Raw genomic sequence first — 20044 nt, forward strand, 5'->3', positions numbered from 1 at the left:
TCAGTGCATGTGTATCTGTATCAGGGCAGTGGTTGATGCAGCCTCTTGTGTTCCCAGGGGACTTCAGACGCAGAGCGAGCCCTTGCTGTGGCCAGGCTTGTGTAAGTTCTTCCTCCGTCTTTAGCACTGCCTTTGCCTCTCCTTTGAGCTGTGAGGGTTTAATGTCCTGGTGACTTTGGAGTTGACCCACCCTTCTGCCTCCTAGCCCATTACGTTCTATTTCCAGGTTAATAGTGTCTGGTTTCCGGCCAGGCACGGTGACTCATACCTGTAATCCCAGCACTTTGGGAGGCCAAGGCAGGTGGATCATGAGGTCAAGAGATCAAGACCATCCTGGCCAACATGGTGAAACCCTGTCTCTACTAAAATTACAAAAATTAGCCGGGTGTGGTGGTACACACCTGTAGTCCCAGTTGCTCACGAGGCTGAGGCAGGAGAATCTCTTGAACCCGGGAGGCAGAGGTTGCAGTGAGCTGAGATTGCACCACTGCACTCCAGCCTGGTGACAGAGCAAGACTCCGTCTTAAAAAAAAAAAAGAGTGTCTGGTTTCCTTCTGTTTGTGGCATCCAAGGGCTGGCCTGGAACTCATGTGTACCCTCAGTGCCCTAGATCTCAGAGACCCTCTATGCGTATTGTGGGGAGCTGTATTTTTGTAGTTATTCATGAAACTCCCTTTCCAGGGACCCCAATGACTATGAGTCCTAAAGCTTTAAGTATCAAAGTATAGGTAAGACATATTGCTTCCTGAATTAACAAAGACAGGAAGCCTGGGGAACACAGGCAGACCTCATCTCTACAGAAAAGGTGGTGCATGCCAGTGGTCCCAGCTACTTGGAAGGCTGACGTGCAAGGATCACTTGGGCCCAGGCTGCAGTGAGCCTCCATTGTGCCACTGGACTCCAGCCTAGGGAACAGAGTGAGACCCTGTCTCAAAAACAAAAACAAAGGCAGGAGAGTGCGCTATAGTTTGTGATAGGTTTTGAAGTTAAGACAGATCTGGTTTGGAATTCTGATTTTGCTACTTGTTAACTGTGTGACCTGAGATAAGTTACTTAACCTTAATGAGAACCTAGTTTTCTCACCTATAAAATAGTGCTACCAACCTCTGACATAGGGAAAGGTAAATGAAGTAATGTATGTAAATGTCTTTGCAGCATGTGGTACATAATGAGATCTTAGTAAGTGTTAGCTATTGTTATCATTACAAAGAGAGTGAGAGGGAACTCAGGCAGTTATTGCTGCTGATCACGGACTATTAACATGTATTAATATTTAGGTTGATGCAAAAGTAATTGCGGTTTTTGCCATTACTTTCAGTGGAAAAAAACACAGTTACTTTTGCACCAACCTAATACATACCAGACAGTGCTAGAACTTCCACCAGAAGCTGTCGTCTGGGAAAGGGCTCTTAGGCTCATGTCACTTTTCTGCATTGACAAATGACTTTTACTATTTCAGCCAAGTTCAGTGTGCCCATCTGAGTTATCTGATACAACTCCAAAGTAGCAAAGTCCTCTGCATCTAGCCCTTTGTAAATGTGTGCACACGTTATATCTTTTCTCTGGATTTCTGCTCAGATGAGGCAGGTGCACATTTTAGGGATGTATTTCTTTCCCATTTTTTAGCTTCTGTCATTGGGGGTTGGTGTGTTTCATAGGGTCAGGGACAGGGTAAGAGGTTCATGAGCACAGGCCCATCCATGCCTTTAATTTTACCTTCTTTGCTCTAATTCAATATTTATTACCTTTACTCCTTCATCCTTTTCCAGAGAAAATGATGTGGCTGGCATTGACGTCAACATGGGCTGTCCAAAAGAATATTCCACCAAGGTAAACTGGTTTCTTTATACTCCTAATGTGGGATGTATATTGTAGGATGTAAATGTACAATATAGGATGTACATGTACATGTAAATGTAGGATGCAGATTAAGAGGCTAACAAGACATAATTAAGTATAGTACCTAACTCTGGATTGGATTCTGTACTAGATAGGGGAAATGCTCAAAAAGATATTGTTAGATGAACTGACAAAATTAGAATAGGGACAATAGTATATTAGCTAAATATGCTGTATCAATGTAAACTTATGAAGATGACTCTTCTGTGGTTATGTAATAGACTATCCCTATTCTTAGAGAATACATGCCGAAATATTTAGGAGTAAGGGGCTATGATATATGTAACTTACCCTCGAATGGTTTATACATATACACACACACTCATATATCACCCACACACATATATAGATTCATAGATTATATATATTTTATTATATAGTATATAAATAATATATATTATATATGTTATATATTACATAATATATAGGTATATTACATATGATATATATGTATTCCACATATAGTAATACATATATAATATGTAATATATAATTATATATTACATATATAAATATATGTAATTATGTGTGTGTGTGTGTGTATACATATATATATAGAGAGAGAACTCATGCCCAAGTAATAAAACAATGCAAATGTACGGAGAAAAATAGAGTGGACAAGGCTGTGTCTTTTCATGAATAAAACTGAGACACATATCCCAGAAAGCCCAGAGAAGGATTATAAAGAAAAAAAGGGCTTTCCAACTTGGACCCGGCAGAATGGCTCCCGCAAAGAAGGGTGGCGAGAAGAAAAAGGGCCGTTCTGCCATCAACGAGGTGGTGACCCGAGAATACACCATCAACATTCACAAGTGCATCCATGGAGTGGGCTTCAAGAAGCGTGCCCCTCGGGCACTCAAAGAGATTCGGAAATTTGCCATGAAGGAGATGGGAACTCCAGATGTGTGCATTGATACCAGGCTCAACAAAGCTGTCTGGGCCAAAGGAATAAGGAATGTCCCATACCGAATCCATGTGCGGCTGTCCAGAAAACGTAATGAGGATGAAGATTCACCAAATAAGCTCTATACTTTGGTTACCTATGTACCTGTTACCACTTTCAAAAATCTGCAGACAGTCAATGTGGATGAGAACTAATCGCTGATCATCAAATATATCAAATAAAGTTATAAAATTGAAAAAAAAAAAAGAAAACAAGGGAAAACAACTGAGACATACATTTAAAAAAAAGAGAGGAGGCTGGGAGTGGTGGCTCACACATGTAATCCTAGCACTTTGGGAGGCTGATGCAGGAGGATCACTTGATCTCAGGAGATTGAGATGAGCCTGGGCAACAGAGTAAGACATTGTCTTTATAAAAATTCTTAAAAGTTGGGCCGGGCGCGGTGGCTCAAGCCTGTAATCCCAGCACTTTGGGAGGCCGAGACGGGCAGATCACGAGGTCAGGAGTTCGAGACCATCCTGGCTAACACGGTGAAACCCCGTCTCTACTAAAAAATACAAAAAACTAGCCGGGCGAGGTGGCGGGCGCCTGTAGTCCCGGCTACTCGGGAGGCTGAGGCAGGAGAATGGCGTAAAAACCCGGGAGGCAGAGCTTGCAGTGAGCTGAGATCCGGCCACTGCACTCCAGCCTGGGCGACACAGCGAGACTCCGTCTCAAAAAAAAAAAAAAAAAAATTCTTAAAAGTTAAAAAAAAAAAAAAGGCCAGGCCTGGTGGCTCATGCCTGTAATCCCAGCACTTTGGGAGGCTGAGGCGGGCAGATCACCTGAGGTCAGGAGTTTGAGACCAGCCTGACCAACATGGTGAAACCCCATGTGTACTAAAATTACAAGCCATTAGCTGGGCGTGGTGGTGTCTGCCTGTAATCCCAGCTACTTGGGAGGCTGAGGCATGAGAATCGCTTGAACCTGGGAGACAGAGGTTGCAGTGAGCCGAGATCATGCCACTGCACTGCAGCCTGGGTGACAAGAGCAAAACTCTGTCTTAAAAAAAAAAAAAAAAAAAAAAAAAAGCGGATACAGTGCAAATGTTCCCATTGTCATATCAGAAGAAATCAGACTATGGTAGCCCAGAGAAGGGAGTGGAAAGACAGCCTTTAAACTTGGAGTTTTATAGGGAAATGTGGTCCTTGGGCTGAGATTTGGGACCCTGTAAGCAGAGGGTGTGATATAAGCAGGGCCTGGGGATGAATATGAAGTAGACACAGGGAGGCGTGAGTAGCTCGATTTGACCAGAGGTTTGTCGAGTGGAAGATGATGAAGAAGAAGCGGAGTGCAGGATTGAAAACCTTGGTTGGTAAAAGATCAGCTGGACTTGGACTTTAGGTATCTTTGGTCTTTTTTTTTTTTTTTTGAGATGGAGTCTCTTGTCGTGTAGGCTGGAGTGCAGTGGTGTGATCTCGGCTCACTGCAACCTCCGTCTCCTGGGTTCACGCCATTCTCCTGCCTCAGCTTCCTGAGTAGCTGGGACTATAGGTGCCCGCCACTATGCCCGACTGATTTTTTTTGTAATTTTAGTAAAGATGGGGTTTTGCCATGTTGGCCAGGCTGGTCTCGAATGCCTGACCTCGTGATCCACCTGCCTTGACCTCCCACAGTGTAGGGATTACAGGTGTGAGCCACTGCGCCCGGCGGTTTTGCTCTTTTCTGATTACTTCTTTGTGTTCCTAAAGTATGTGAGGAGCAGTGTTAAAATGATTTGGAGGCAGGGTATGGTGGTATATACCATTTATATAAGGAGGATAGGGGATGATTATATATATTTATTAGTTTATTCAGGGAAGATTTTTGGAGACATACAGAAGAAACTAGTAACATTGGTTTCCTCTGGGGAAGGAAAGTTAAGTTGTTTTTTTTTTTTTTTTTTTTGAGACAGAGTCTCGCTCTGTCGCCCAGGCTGGAGTGCAGTGGCACAATCTCGGCTCACTGCAAGCTCCACTCCGCCTCCCGGGTTCATGCCATTCTCCTGCCTCAGCTTCCCGAGTAGCTGGGACTACAGGCACACGCCACCACGCCTGGCTGATTTTTTGTAATTTTAGTAGAGATGGGGTTTCACCATGTTAGCCAGGATGGTCTCGAACTCCTGACCTCATGATCCACCCGCCTCGGCCTCCCAAAGTGCTGGGATTACAGACATGAGCCACCGCGCCCGGCCGAAACTTAAGTTTTTATTTGGTTGTGCATAGATAGTAAATTCCCATTACAGGGGTGCTACTGAAAATAATTAACTGGCACAACACTGGCACTGATCAGTCAGAAGAGATACCAATCAGTATGCCACACATGTACATACTAGCTGAATATCTGCTTTGTTCTCATGGTTCAAAAATTGAAGCCAGATAAAAAGTATAGATTGAGGTTGAGTGCGATGGCTCATGTCTGTAATCCCAGCACTTTGGGAGGCTGAGGTGGGCAGATCACCTGAGGTCAGGAGTTCAAGACCAGGCTGGCCAAAAGGGTGAAACCCCATGTCTACCAAAAAATATAAAAATTAGCCAGGTGTGGTGGCACACACCTGTAGTCCCAGCTACTTGAGAGGCTGAGGCAGGAGAATCACATGAACCCCAGAGGCGGAGGTCGCAGTGAGCCAAGATCATGCCACTGCACTCCACTCTGGGCCACAGAGTGAGACCCTGTATCCAAAAAAAAAAAGTATAGATTGAAACGTTTCTCATTCTTTAGGGAGGGAGACTTCTTACTTGTTACCCATTTGAATCTCTCAAATTTTGAATGTTTTACCTATTCAAAAAAGCAAGTAAGTTAAATAGAAAGGAAGGAAGGAAGGAAATTCCGTTGTTGAGAAGGCTATTATTGTGGAAGGGGCAGTGAAACTGAATTCTAGATCCTGTGATTCTATAAGGAAGGCTGGATATATGTGAGTAAAAGGACAGATGGAGCCAGGGGGAGTGCTGGGGCTTCCTCTAGGCCTTCAAGGTTTCTTTTATGACCAGTGTAGTCCAGGCTTGGTAGATTTTCCAGCCTACCCCTTTTTCTCTAAAATCCAGGCTCAGCCTGGCCGAGTCTGTGGTGGTTTAATGTTCTCTCTGATTCCAGTTTGTCATCCTTAAGCATGAAATTGAAGTGTAATAACCGAACTTACACCTTCTGAGCATTTTCTGTGAGCATTAGTATGTAATCTTTTTTTTTTTTTTTTTTTTTTTTTTTTTTTTTTTGAGACGGAGTCTAGCTCTGTCGCCCAGACTGGAGTGCAGTGGCGCGATCTCGGCTCACTGCAAGCTCCGCCTCCCGGGTTCACGCCATTCTCCTGCCTCAGCCTCCGGAGTAGCTGGGACTACAGGCGCCCGCCACCACGCCCGGCTAATTTCTTTTTGTATTTTTAGTAGAGACGGGGTTTCACCGTGTTAGCCAGGATGGTCTCGATCTCCTGACCTCGTGATCCGCCCGCCTCGGCCTCCCAAAGTGCTGGGATTACAGGCTTGAGCCACCGCGCCCGGCCAGTATGTAATCTTTACACTGGCAGCATATATTTATTGGAATTGTTTTTGTTTTTTTTTTGCCTTCATCTCGCTCTTAATGGATTCAGATTTTTAAAGATCCCCGTCCTCCATTATTAAAGTAATTAATACCATTGTCTAGAAGTTGGAAAATATATACAAGTACAGAAAAGAGTGGGAAAATCACCAGTAACTCACCATAAAGAGCAACCACCATTACTATTATCAAGATTCAAGCGGTTGTGTGGGTTGGTGGCTTCCATTTCCTGAGGCTTTTGTTAGAGTTGGGTATGGGTCTGGGCTGGGACATTGTTGCTGGCAGAAGAGAAGGGCCTAGACAAGGTTCGTAAGTTGTGTGCACCTTAGTAGCTTTGCTGGTGGTGTTGATGCCTATGCAAGCATTGGGTATGATAGGAAGAAGGCGCATTTGATCTTATTTCAAAGGAAGGATGATTCATTGTTTTTTTTTTTTTTTTTTTTTTTTGAGACGGAGTCTCGCTGTGTCACCCAGGCTGGAGTGCAGTGGCGCGATCTCGGCTCACTGCAAGCTCCGCCTCCCGGGTTTACGCCATTCTCCTGCCTCAGCCTCCGAGTAGCTGGGACTACAAGTGCCCGCCACCACGCCTGGCTAGTTTTTTGTATTTTTAGTAGAGACGGGGTTTCACCATGTTAGCCAGGATGGTCTCGATCTCCTGACCTCGTGATGCACCCACCTCGGCCTCCCAAAGTGCTGGGATTACAGGCTTGAGCCACCGCGCCCGGCCTGATTTGTTTTTTAAGGGCTTGGAAGATGGTGGGATTTAGTTTATTAAGACACTGAGACGTGGGTTAGGGAGTGGGCAGTCTTGAAAAATAAGTTTTATGGCCGGGCGTGGTGGCTCACGCCTGTAATCCCAGCACTTTGGGAGGCCGAGGTGGGCGGATCACAAGGTCAGGAGATCGAGACCATGGTGAAACCCCGTCTCTACTAAAAATAGAAAAAATTAGCCGGGCGCAGGGGCGGGCGCCTGTAGTCCCAGATACTCGGGAGGCTGAGGCAGGAGAATGGCGTGAACCCGGGAGGCGGAGCTTGCAGTGAGCCGAGATTGCGCCACTGCACTCCAGCCTGGGCGACAGAGCGAGACTCTGTCTCAAAAAAAAAAAAAAAAAAGAAAAAAAAAAGAAAAATAAGTTTTATATAGCCCATTTCTAGATAGATTTGTGGGTTTTACCAAGGGGATCAGAACGATGACTTTTTTTTGTTTGAGATGGGGTCTTGCTCTGTCACCCAGGCTGGGGTACAGTGGCGCAATCTCGGCTCACTGCGACCTCTGCCTCCTGGGTTCAAGCAATTCTTCTGCCTCAGCCTCCTGAATAGCTGGGACTACAGGCGCACACCACCATGCTCGGCTGATTTTTGTATTTTTGGTAGAGACAGGGTCTCACCATGTTGGCCAGGCTGGTTTCGAACTCCTGACCTCAGGTGATCCACCTGACTCAGCTTCCCAAAGTGCTCAGATTATAGGTGTGAGCCACCACGCCCAGCCTATAAATTTTAAAAGTCATCACTCTGGTCCGGCCAGCCTGGTCAACATGGTGAAACCCTCTCTCTACTAAAAATATATTAAAAAATTAGCCAGTTATGGTGGTGCATGCCTGCAGTCCTGGCTACTTAGGAGGCTGAGGCAGAAGAATCACTTGAACCAGGGAGGTGGAGGTTGCAGTGAGCTGAGATTGCACCACTGCGCTCCAGCCTGGGTGACAAAGCGAGACTCTTGTCTAAAAAAAAAAAAAAAAAAAAAAAAATTATCACACTTCAGTCCCAGATGTTGTGGGCACAGATACTGCTGCCCTCCTACTTGTTTAAAAGAAGTGACGGTTGCCAGTGGGCCTTGGTCCCCTGGAGGTGAGTGTCGAGGTGATGCCCAGTTGCCAGACCCCATCCCATGGAGAGGGCCATACTGTCTCCCAGCTGTAAGAAGACCTTTTGTGTGTTTCTCCTTAGGGAGGAATGGGAGCTGCTCTGCTGTCAGACCCTGACAAGATTGAGAAGGTAAGTCCTCCACAGGTGAAAGCAGGGGTCCTCAAACACAGCTCCAAACTAGAGTTGTCTAGAATGCCTTCTTCCACTAATACTAGATTTACTGATGTCCACCCAGTTTCTCTCCCTGAGGCCTAGCAATTGCCAAAAAATCTTCCCAGTGATTTTGACATGCAGCCAAGTTTGGGAACCCTTGAGCCAGCCTACAGCAGCTTTGAAGTTCCTAAAAAGCCCAGAGCTAGAGACATGTCAACAAAGGGCCAGGGGTCCTGAGGACTCATAGAGAACCTCTTCTGTATTGCCTGTCTCCCTTCTGGGAAGGTCTTGAGAGCAGAGGCCAGGCCACCTGTGGTGAGGACAAGCTCAGTGGCCATATGTGTTTGTATGTGTGTGGGTGGATTGGCCTCTCCCAGGGCACTTGAGGAGAGCAGCAGTGGGTCCCCTGTGTCCTGAAAGAGTCTACCCCAGCCCTTGGAGAGCAGCCCAGGCCAGGGTTAGGGGAGGCAAGCTGAAGTTAGTCTCTCTCTGTTCCCCTTTCTTTGGTGATTCTGTAGGCTACCTTAATGAGGCCCTGGGGACAGGTTGGCATTTACTACCTGGCATTGTGAGCTGCCAGGGTATGTGGCAATGACATTCTCTGCCACACCATCTGTATCCTTTGTGTTCCTCTCCCAGTCTGCCAGCCCTTTCCTTTTAGCTCCTTTGTTTTCCTTTTCATTCTCTATCACTACTTCCGTGTCTGGGCTTTAAGCCTCATCCTGCTTCCTGGAGGCTAGAGCAACTTGGGACTCAGGCACCACCAATGAGAGCTGCCATCATTGCCAATGAGAGCTGCATGGTTGCTGTATCAGCAGCTCAACCCTGCATGTTCCTCCAGCCCCGCTGTCTCTGGGACATAGGAAGACCACTGTGCTTGCTGGATACGTGCCTTCTCATTTTCCCCATGTGCAGCCAGAGATACTCGATCTGTAGTGTACTCGTATAATGTGCCTTTCTTTTTTTTGAGACAGAGTCTTGCTCTGTCACCCAGGCTGGAGTGCAGTGGCACAGTCTCGGCTCACTGCAACCTCTGCCTCCAGGGTTCAAGTGATTCTTCTGCCTCAGCCTCCTCAGTAGGTGGGATTACAGGTGCCCGTCATGACGCCCGGCTAATTTTTGTATTTTTTAATAGAGATGGAGTTTCCTCATGTTGGTCATGCTGGTCTTGAGCTCCTGACCTCAGGTGATCCGCCCACCTCGGCCTCCCAAAGTGGTGGGATTACAGATGTGAGCCACTGTGCGCAGCCATAATGTGCCTTTCATTTGATTCTGAAAACCCTTGAAGTAGACAGGATTGGCATTTATCTCCGTTTGATCAAGAACAATAAACTAAAGCACAAAGAAAGAAAGTAATTTGCTTAAGATCATATAGTAAATAAGTGGCAGGCAGAGCCAGCTTGTGAGCCATAGTCTCTTCTGACTCCTAGTGTCAGCACCCTCTCCAGTAGCATCTCAGGTTCCAGGTGCCTGGGTATAGTTTGTAAGTGTCAGGTCAATAGGCACCTCAACTTGGAAATCTCCGGTTAGACACTTCTGTGCAGGGTGCAGTGGAAGGAGACATCTTGGATGTCAAATTGGTTTCCACACCTAGGAGAGGGGGCCCCAGCAGGGAGGATGTGGTTCACAACCAGAGCACACAGGCATTTTTGTTTTCCTCCAGCCTCCTGTTTTCTCAGACCCAGGCTGTTGGCTCTATCCTCTCTACTGCCCTTCTTTGAATGAGGCAGATTTCATCCATGAGGCAGCAGAGATACATTCAACTTCAGAAGCCTAGTTCATTCCACTACTTCTCTGATTGGGTACTTAGATGGGCCAGGTTGGACTGATAGATGGGGTTTGCCCCATCGTGGGGAGGTTGCAGGCTTCCACAACAAAGCCAGATGTGCCTTAGGTGTAGGGGCTGGATTCAGTTTGGGTCCAGACCATGCTGGCAAGCTGGGTGGCCTGGGTGAGAGCTTTGCGGGTCTTTCCAGGCTTGGTGTTTTAGGCCCATGGTTCCATCTGTGGGAGTGTCTTAAGACCACCTCTAGAAATTTTCTCAAAGATTCTTATTTGGGGTTATGAAAACCTTGGAAACACATAACGTTGGTGGTTGTACAACATTGTGAATGTAATTAATGCCACTGAATTATACACTTAAAAATGTTGCCGGGTGCAGTGGCTCACGCCTATAATCCCAGCACTTTGGGAGGCCGAGGCAGGTGGATCACCTGAGGTTGGGAGTTCAAGACCAGCCTGACCAACATGGAGAAACCCCGTCTCTACTAAAAATACAAAAAATTAGCCAGGGTGGCGGCGCATGCCTGTAATCCCAGCTACTCGGGAGGCCGAGGCAGGAGAATCGCTTGAACCCGGGAGGCAGAGGTTGCGGTGAGCCAAGATCATGCCATTGCACTCCACCTGGGCAAAAAGAGCAAAACTCTGCCTCAAAAAAAAAAAAAAAAGTTTAAGATGGCAAATTTCATGTTATATATATTTTACCCCAGTTATAAATAAAGGATGCTATCCGTTGAGAATTCTGCAGACCCTTGGGGTGAGTAGGGGTGGAGAGTGGGATATCAATCTCTTTGAGAAAGCTTCTACCAGGTAACTCTGGATATGCTACCTGGATTAAGAACCTCAGTTTTATTTTATTTTTAAAAATATTTATTTATTTTGAGAGGGAGTCTCACTCTGTTGCCCAGGCTGGAGTGCAGTGGTGCAATCTCAGCTCACTGCATCTTCCACCTCCTGGGTTCAAGAGATTCTCCTGCCTCAGCCTCTGAGTAGCTGAGATTACAGGCGTGCACCACAATGCCTGGCTAATTTTTGTATTATTAGTAGGTACAGGGTTTCACCTTGTTGTTTAGGCTAGCCTGGAACTCCTAACCACAGGTGATCTGGCCTCCCAAAGTGCTGGGATTACAAGCATGCGCAGGGCATCCCCCTTGTGTGCACTGCACTTGGGCCATGGCTGACAACTGGCAGGGCCAGGACTTGAGCTCAGGTCTCACTGCTTTCCAGGCCTATGCTTTCCTATCCTCATTTGCTGCCTCCCAGAAACCAGGGGAGCGAAGGAGCCTACTTTTCTTCAGTTGGCCAGTGAGTCTATTGAGGCAAGCCTTCTTGTAGGTAAATGTGTTGTTCCTCTGCTCAAATATGGACTTGTCTCTCGTTCTTTCTCCCCAAAGACTTGGATCTGGAGAGTTGGTGTCCAGGAGAGTTTCATGCTAGACCCTGGCCAGAAGACAATTTCTAGTTGCCATTTCCCCTCAGTGTGACCCTTGCAAGTGGCTAGGGTTTTTGGTTACCTAATTTCCTTCCTAGCCCTTAACACACACATGAAATGCACAGAAATACTGAAAAAAGTACTGAGAGCTACTTGGATAGAATACAGCAAAAGGAAGCTCTACAAGACAGAGAATTGGATCAGACCAGGTGGTGTTGCTTAAATCACCAAATGTCAGAGGATTCTAAGTGAGCACTTGTAATGGAAACTTTCGGAGATGTTGCTTTGAGCATGAAAGATGGGACTAGAATGAGAATTTTTATTGTATTTCTTGATGAACCTGTCAGACCCCGACTTAAAAGGTCAGTGCCTGTTTAAGGCCTGCCAGGGTGACCCTAAGACCTCAGGCCCAGTCTGCCTCCTGGGACAGCACCTAGGGACTGTTCATTCCTGCCAGTCCCTGGCAGTTGGGCCAGCAGGTCCTGTCTTGCTCATGAACTGTCCACCTGTCTGTCAGTTCATCCAGCCTCTTGGTTAGATGTCTTCTGGCATGGCCTGCTTCATTCAGCCTGTCCCCTGAAAGGCCTCCACTACTGGTTTTTGCAACCTGGCTCTCTGCTGCCCCCGCCTGTCTAGAATCAAGACTGGCAGCAGCCACCTAGATATCCCCCTGCTCTGCTAGACAGACATCCAGTTCTTGGAAGAGGGTTCTTGGGTTCATCTTTCCTCCAGCTTGCCTGGCCTGAAATTTCTGATAACGGAAGAAGATAGCAATGACACAGACATGCAGTGTCATCTACACCTCTCTATCTCTGATTCTTGTGTGGTCTGGTCTTGCTACCTCCCTGTCACTTTCCTGCATGGTGTCTTGATCTTTCTTTGAAATCTTTTGCAATTGCCATGTGGTAAGCACTTTTAAATATGTTGAGTACATTGTCTTTTCTTTGCCAGTTTAGGGGAGTATATCTGACTCCCCTAAAGAGGAATGCAGGCCCTTAAGAGCCTTCCTGTTCCCTCACCCTGCAAGTCCTGGAACAACACTCAGGGAACATTCTCTTCACCCAGGAAAGAAGCTGTTCCCCCCTCCCCACACCCCCCCCCCCTTTTTTAAAATAGCAACAGGGATGGGCTAGGTGCAGTGACTCAAGCCTGTAATCCCAGGACTTTGGGAGGCTGAAGCAGGTAGATTGCTTGAGCTCAGGAGTTTGAGACCAGCCTGGCCAACATGGTGGTCCCAGCTACTATGGAGGCTGAGGTGGGAGGATTGCTTGAGCTAGGGAGGCAGAGGTTGCAGTGAGCCAAGATTGCACCACTGCACACTAGCTTGGGAAACAGAGCCAGACCCTGTCTCAAAACAAAACAAACAAACAAACAAACAAAAAGGGAACAGGGTCTTGCTGTGTTGCCCAGGGTGGTCTCGAACTCCTGGCTTCAAGCAGTCTTCCCACTTCAGCCTCTCAAAGTGTTGGGATTACAGGCATGAACCACCACACCCAGTTAGCTATGTGTTCTTTTTTTCTTACTTATTATTATTATTATTATTTTTAGCCATGTGTTCTTAACCAAGGCTAGGCTCAGAATGATACTGAGGATGGGGTGGAGTGTGTTGGGCAGAGCCTTTTGAAAACACACATTCCTAAGCCCTGCCCTTAGAGACTGATTCAGGAAATAACAGTGTGGAATTCAAGAGTTTGTATTTCTTCAGTTCTCCAGATAATTCTGGTATTTGTCCTGGCAAAGGCTCAGTGAGTTGCACACAGGTGTGCACGCATACCCGTTCACTCACTCATTCATTCAGCATATTTGACAAATATGTATATACCACTAGGTGCTAGGCAGGCGCCGGGGCTCCAGTGTAGAACAAAGGCAGGTCCCTTGCCTCGTGGAGCTTATTTGTGTATGTGTGTAACAGACACACACATGCATTCACACATACACAAACTGTTCATGCCACCAGAATGCACAGCCTGTAGCGGAGTTAATTAGTTCAGGCAGTGTGGTGGTTTGTTCTAGAAGACATAGGTGCTCTTGTGTTTTCCTCTCTGCAGATCCTCAGCACTCTTGTTAAAGGGATACGCAGACCTGTGACCTGCAAGATTCGCATCCTGCCGTCGGTAAGGATGGTGTGTTACATTTGAAGGTCCATTCTCTCTGGTGATGTTGGATTTAGGTTTGTGAATGATTCTTGAGGTGCTAAATTAGGCTTGGAGGAGAGAGTGGAGCTGAGCCTACTTTAGGAGCCAGCAGCTGCTCCTTCTGGGGCTTCAGTAACCATCCTGTGTGGTCCTCTTCCTCAGCTAGAAGATACTCTGAGCCTTGTGAAGCGGATAGAGAGGACTGGCATTGCTGCCATTGCAGTTCATGGGAGGTGAGTGGTCACATTTCTAGTGACTGACTGGCAGGGAGGTCCTAACCCATATTAGTGATTCTTCCTTAATTGATCTGTCATCCCAAGTGACAATTTCTCTTTTACATATTCAGCCTATATCTGCCTAGCTCTTTGATATCCTATGAGTCTTGAGGGCAGGCAGACCCTGAATGAGCTTGCATTTGCCTTTGTTTCATTTATGGAGCACCTATTGAGGGTAGGTACTGAGGTTTAGAGACGCAGAGAGACAAAGAAAGGAGAAACGCCTCTACCATCAGGATGTGTAAATGCTAGAGATTGAGTGACTTGCTCAAAATCGTACCATGCAGCCAGTTCGTGGTGGAATTCTGACCCTCATGAGAAAATCTCATTTATTTCCTTCCTTCCCTCCTTCCTTCCTTCCTTCCTTCCTTCCTTCCTTCCTTCCTTCCTTCCTTCCTTCCTTCCTTCCTTCCTTCCCTCCCTCCCTCCCTCCCTCCCTCCCTCCCTCCTTCCCTCCTTCTCTCTTTCCTTCCTCTCCTTCCTCCCCTCCCATCTCCTCCCCTCCCCCTTCTCCTCTCCTTTCCCCTCTTCTCCTCTCCTTCTATCTTTTTGCCATTCTGTCACCCAGGCTGGAGTGCAATAGCGCAGTCTTGGCTCACTGCAATCTCCATCTCCCGGGTTCAAGTGATTCTCCTGCCTCAGCCTCCTGAGTAGCTAAGATTACAGGCATGCTCCACCATGCCCAGCTAATTTTTATATTTTTTAGTAGAGACGGGGTTTCACCACGTTGGCCGGGCTGGTTTCGAACTCCTGATCTCAGGTGATCCACCCACCTTGGCCTCCCAAAGTGCTGTGATTACAGGCATGAGCCTCTAGGCTCAGCCTTATTTTCTTTCTATTATATTGAGCAATGACTTCTCCCTTGAATAATCCCAGATAGATTGCTTTGTTTATTTGTTTTTCATTGTTGTTGTTTTTTGAGACAGTCTTGTTCTGTTACCCAGGCTGGAGTGAAGTGGCACAATCATAGTTCACTGCAGCCTCAAACTCCTGGGCTCAAGTGATCCTCCCGTCTCAGCCTCCTGAGTGGCTGAAACTATAGGCACATGCCACCACACTTGGCTAATTTTATATTTTTTTGTTGTGACGGGATCTCCTTATGTTGCCCAGGCTGGTCTCAAACTCCTGGGCTTAAGTGATCCTCCTACCTCAGCCCCTCAAAGTGCGGGGATTACAGGCGTGAGCCACCACAACCAGCCTATTCTTTTAAAGTCTCTGCCTCTCTTGTCTGCATTTGTTGGACTGCCAGCTGTCACAATGACTAAACAATCCTTCTAGCTGTAGCTAATGTAATTGCTGAGAGCTGAGGTTCTGAAGGCCACCAGTGGCTTACAGTCACACTTGTTTTCTGTGTCCAGGATGTGCTGCTTTTGTACAGCATCTCAGGTCAGTAGACCTGGGCCAGGGGGACCTCTCTTCTCTGAGTGATGTTCCTTTGGGCTTGGGGTCTTATAGGAAGAGCTCAAGTTGTTGATTGTGCTCTTACAACATTTTCAGAGAAGAGAACCCAGAACTCCCGTCATACAAAGCAGAGCAAAGCACAGTTGCTTGGGTTGAAGCCAGGAGGGAGGAGTACACACTTGTATACATAGCTCTTTCCCAAGGCAGCAGGCTTTGGATTCAGACTCCCTGGTTTGAGATCTCGGCTCTGCTGCTTGATAACTGTATATCCTCGGGAAATCACTTAACCTTTCTGAGCACAACATTCCTTGTTTAGAAATTAAGATAATTTCTACTTTATAGGGTTGTCCCAAGGCTTTTATGAGATTGTGAATATAAATCCTTGGCACAGTGCGTGGCATGTAGTATTCTTTCTCTTTTTCTTTTGAGACAGAGTCTTGCTCTGTTGCCCAGGCTGGAGTACAGTGGCGCGATCTCAGCTCACTGCAACCTTTGCCTCCAGGATTCAAGCAATTTTCCTGCCTCAGCCTCTTGAGTAGCTGGGATTATAGGTGCCTGCCATCATGCCTGGGTATTTTTTTTTTAATTTAAATTTTTAGTAGAGATGGGGTTTCACCATGTTGGCCAGGCTAGTTTCAAACTCCTGACCTCAAGTGATCCATCCACCTTGGCCTCCCAAAGTGCAGGGATTACAGGCGTGAGCCACTGTGCCCAGCCAGTATTCTCTTAATAAAGGAAGCTATTATTTTTTACCAGTAGTTGGGAACACTCAGAAGACAGATTTGGGTGAGTTTGAAGAAGCCCTTTCTGACCATCAAAGTTGTTAAGATGGGCTAAAAGTGACTACTGGAGATGTTGGGAGACAGAGGTAGAGGCTAGGTTGACAAGGCCCTCTGAGGCCTGTGGCCCTTGACCCTTTTGTTGAAGAAGAGTATAGCAGAGGGGCCCAGGTATGGTGGCTAATGCCTAGAATCCCAGCACTTTAGGAGGCCAAGGCAGGTGGATCACATGAGGTCAGGAGTTCAAGACCAGCTTGACCAACATGGTGAAACCCCGTTTCTACTAAAAAATACACAAAATTAGCCAGGTATGGTAGCTCATGCCTGTAATCCCAGCTACTTGGGAGGCTGAGGCAGGAGAATTGCCTGAACTCAGGAAGTAGAGGTTGCATTGAGCTGAGGTTGCACCACTGCACTCCAACCTGGGCAACAAGAGCAAAACACCGTCTCAAAAAAAAAAAAAAAGAACAAGAGTATAGCAGAGGGGACATACTCAGACAAGAGCTGGACAAGGGCTATTTGGTCGACCGTCTTCTCTGCTTTGTCTCTGAGCACAGCTCAGGTCAGACCTCACATCAGCAGTCCTAAAACTCATGCACAAGAACTTGCAGTTGACCTTGGAAGGAGGGGCCCCAGGTTGTGGTCCTGCCTCGCTTGTGCTGTGGTGTGACAACCATGGTCCGTGGCCTGCCCTGGGTGCGGGGCCTACCCTGTGTCAGGTGCCTCTCCCTAGGATCAGCTCTGCAACTTGGCTTTGGCATTGGCAGCTGTGTGGGAGTGGCCAGTCTGAGCAGCAGCAGCTGTTCCCAGTCCCTTGGAGAGGGCAGGACTGGGACAGTAGGGGCAGCACTCTTATGGCCCTGTCCCTCATCTCTGGCAGAGGCAAAGGGAAGGTAGGGAAAAGCAACATGACCTTGGGAGCTGGTCCACCCACCTCATCCCCCTGCAGCTAGGCTTCACCTGTAGGCCTCCAAGAGCTGGACTCAGCATGGATCTGTGCTGCCCCTGCCCCTCACAGTTCTTCTCCAGAGGGCAGGGAGAGCCATCCCCTGCCACCTGTCCTTGATGGCCACATGGCCACCTGACCTTCCTGAGGGTCAGTGGGGAGGACAGTAAGGTTTGGCTGAGGTAATCCTGTGAGTGGTGATGTGGCTTTTGGTGCTCAGCCCTCAGCCCCATCTTTCTATCTCCAAGGAAGCGGGAGGAGCGACCTCAGCATCCTGTCAGCTGTGAAGTCATCAAAGCCATTGCTGATACCCTCTCCATTCCTGTCATAGCCAAGTAAGCCTCCTTTCTTCATCATGTACTCCGTGTCCCACAGAGCTAAGGGCTGGGGGTAGCCAGGCCCAGCCTTCCCTAGAGTGAAAAGTTTTAGGGGTGGCTTGGAAAGGGCAGGGCTTTCCACAAGACCCCAGACCCTGTTCCTTCTGCTGCCACCTGAGACCCTCCCCTCTGCATGCCTGTCTCTGGACTGAGGCTGCCGCCTGACTCCTGATGAAATGTATGGAGACAGAGCAGGGGGTCCTTGGAGCAGCAGGCTGCAGGGAGGGGAAAGTATGACCTAAGTGGGCCTCCTTCCCTCCTCTCGTGATCACCACGGTGTCTATTCCTCTTGCCAGGGTTTTGACTTAGCCCTCAGTGAACATGTAAGTGGCCCATTCAGCTTGGGGGTTTTCCTGTAGTCCCAATAGCCCAGTTATGGACCCATGTCTCCAGATGTGGGCTGGCTGTAGCCACTGTTTTAGATTAGGGGCAAGGAAAGTAAATTTCCTAGATTACCTATTAAGTGCCAGGCACTTTACATGTATTATCTTGGTTAGTGCTCCTAACTTCATAAGGGGATATGGATTCTAATATCCACTTTACTGAAGCTATGATAGCTGAAGGGACTTGGGCAAATTTACATTGTTAATCAGTGGCAGATCTGAAAGCTGACTTTTTCTGAAAATGCTGATAGGTTCCATGATGGGGACACCCCTAACCCTCCGATTGCTTTTTAGCGGAGGATCTCATGACCACATCCAACGGTATTCGGACATAGAGGACTTTCGACAAGCCACGGCAGCCTCTTCTGTGATGGTGGCCCGAGCAGCCATGTGGAACCCATCTATATTCCTCAAGGAGGGTCTGCGGCCCCTGGAGGAGGTCATGCAGAAATACATCAGATATGTACGTCTCTGTACTTTTTTGAAACAAGCATTTCTGTCTACCACACTCCTGCAGAGAGCACTTTGTGTGAGCCCCCAGCTGCCAGCAGTGCTTGCTGTTTCTCTCCTTTTCTTTTTAGCTCATGTAGTGTAGCTGCACTAGCTCACTGCTGTATTGGGTCTCCCAGCTGCAGTGCTAAGAGAGGATGCTGGGGGGCATGCCCCTACCATCTCCTAAAGCTTCCAGAGGTTTGCAGGTCATAGCAAGGACCTTCTAGATCCAGGATGCTGTTGGAGCCCCAAATGCATGATATATATCTTTCTTTTTCTCACACGCTGCACATACAGAGGCATATGCACATGGACTGTGGGTTCTACATCATCAAAGGCATATGTGCCTCTAGGTTGGCTCAGGAGCAGCCACAGCCAAGAGGAGCAATTGAGAAATTTCTCACCTGATTTGACTCATCAGTCAAAATCACTTCTAAAACTTTTCTATTGCTGATTCCAGAATGCTTTAACCATAACCCTCGACTTAGGGAATAGCCTTTTTGTTTTTTTGAGATGGGGGTCTCGCTCTGTTGCGCAGGTGTGAGCATAGTGGCATAATCATGACTCACTGCAGTCTTGACCTCCTGGGCTCAAGTGATCCTCCTGCCTCAGCCTCCCAAGTAGCTGGGACTACAAGCATGTGCCACCACACTCAGCTAATTTTTTATTTTTTAAATAGAGGTGAAGTCTCCCTATGTTGCCCAGGCTGGGAATGGCCTTTTCTAAACCAGTTTCTTCTCATTGAGAGGTTGATGGTAGTGCCAAGGGCATATCCCTATAAAAGAAAATGAAGAGTTCACTTGCCTTATCTCTTTGGCACAACCCTGAAACTCTGCGGGACTCCGATCAGCTGCACGTGTCTACAGGGAGAGACAGTGAGTGGTCCTCAAATTCTTCAGTGAATTGGGTCTGAGCAGAGGGTTCAGTCCTTGCCCAGAGCAGAGTTCCATCCTCCTCTTCAGTTCTAGGGTTCATACCTGCCTAGGAGTGCCTGTGGCTGCCATGGTATGTGAGTGTTTCCATGGCTGTGCAAACTGGGATGGTAAGATGCCCTGAGGTCTGTGTCCAGAGTGGGGCAGCCTTTGTCCTATTTCCTGTTCAATGATGCGGCCCTCACCCCCTGGTTCTGGTGTCCTGCTGGGCAAGTTGGTGACCACCACCTCTCCAATGGTCTGGGATAGCTCCATGGCAAGGGAGGGCTTGCCCCAGCCCAGGTCAGCTGTTCAGCTTTTTGGCCAGCTGGCAAGTCTGTGGCCAAGAAGACGTGCTGAACAGTGCTGAGCTTACTCACTGGGTGAAAAGTGATGTTATCATTCCTGCTGAGCCATCCCTTGGCAGCTCCTCAAGAGGGTGTGCTATCACAGAGAAAGGGAGCAGCTCTCAAGCATAGGCAGGGCTGCTTCTGGTACAGCCAGGTGCCTTCTTTCCAGACAAGCTGAATCGAGGACTTGCCGCTAGCCGGGGCTCCCCAACTTCCCACTTTGTCCCGGGCGTGCCATGGCACTTTCCCAGGCACTGAAGTCATAGGCCCAGGTGGAGTTACTAGAGTAGCATAGGAGGTGGGGGATGGGAGGGTGTCCTGGAGGGCTGGGGAAGGCCACCTTCACCCACTACTGCTCTCCTGCTCTGCCCCCAGCCAGCCGGCTTCTACTGGGTATCCCTGGCAGTCATCTT

At 47.7% G+C, this 20044-nt stretch overlaps 2 protein-coding genes across 37 annotated transcripts in view; both read left to right on the forward strand.

Moving 5' to 3' along the window:
- DUS2 (dihydrouridine synthase 2) overlaps positions 1-20044 on the forward strand; it is a 59466-nt gene that overhangs the window by 32625 nt on the left and 6797 nt on the right. For all 36 annotated transcript variants that reach the window (XR_012429083.1, XR_012429077.1, XR_012429081.1 and 33 more), the window contains 7 exons: positions 58-101; positions 1770-1830; positions 8300-8347; positions 13631-13696; positions 13880-13950; positions 17367-17453; positions 18173-18341. Coding sequence is in view for 19 of the 36 variants with exons in the window: in XM_074027472.1 (XP_073883573.1) it covers positions 58-101; positions 1770-1830; positions 8300-8347; positions 13631-13696; positions 13880-13950; positions 17367-17453; positions 18173-18341 (546 nt within the window). In the remaining 17 variants the exon portion in view is untranslated. The remainder of the gene's footprint in view (positions 1-57; positions 102-1769; positions 1831-8299; positions 8348-13630; positions 13697-13879; positions 13951-17366; positions 17454-18172; positions 18342-20044) is intronic.
- On the forward strand, positions 2608-3014 carry LOC107128387 (large ribosomal subunit protein eL31-like). The gene has a single exon (XM_074027485.1). The coding sequence runs from the start codon at positions 2620-2622 to the stop codon at positions 2995-2997; it is 378 nt and encodes a 125-aa protein (XP_073883586.1). The 5' UTR covers positions 2608-2619; the 3' UTR covers positions 2998-3014.

The sequence above is a fragment of the Macaca fascicularis genome, chromosome 20 (assembly GCF_037993035.2).
Source record: "Macaca fascicularis isolate 582-1 chromosome 20, T2T-MFA8v1.1".
Lineage (NCBI taxonomy): Eukaryota > Metazoa > Chordata > Mammalia > Primates > Cercopithecidae > Macaca > Macaca fascicularis.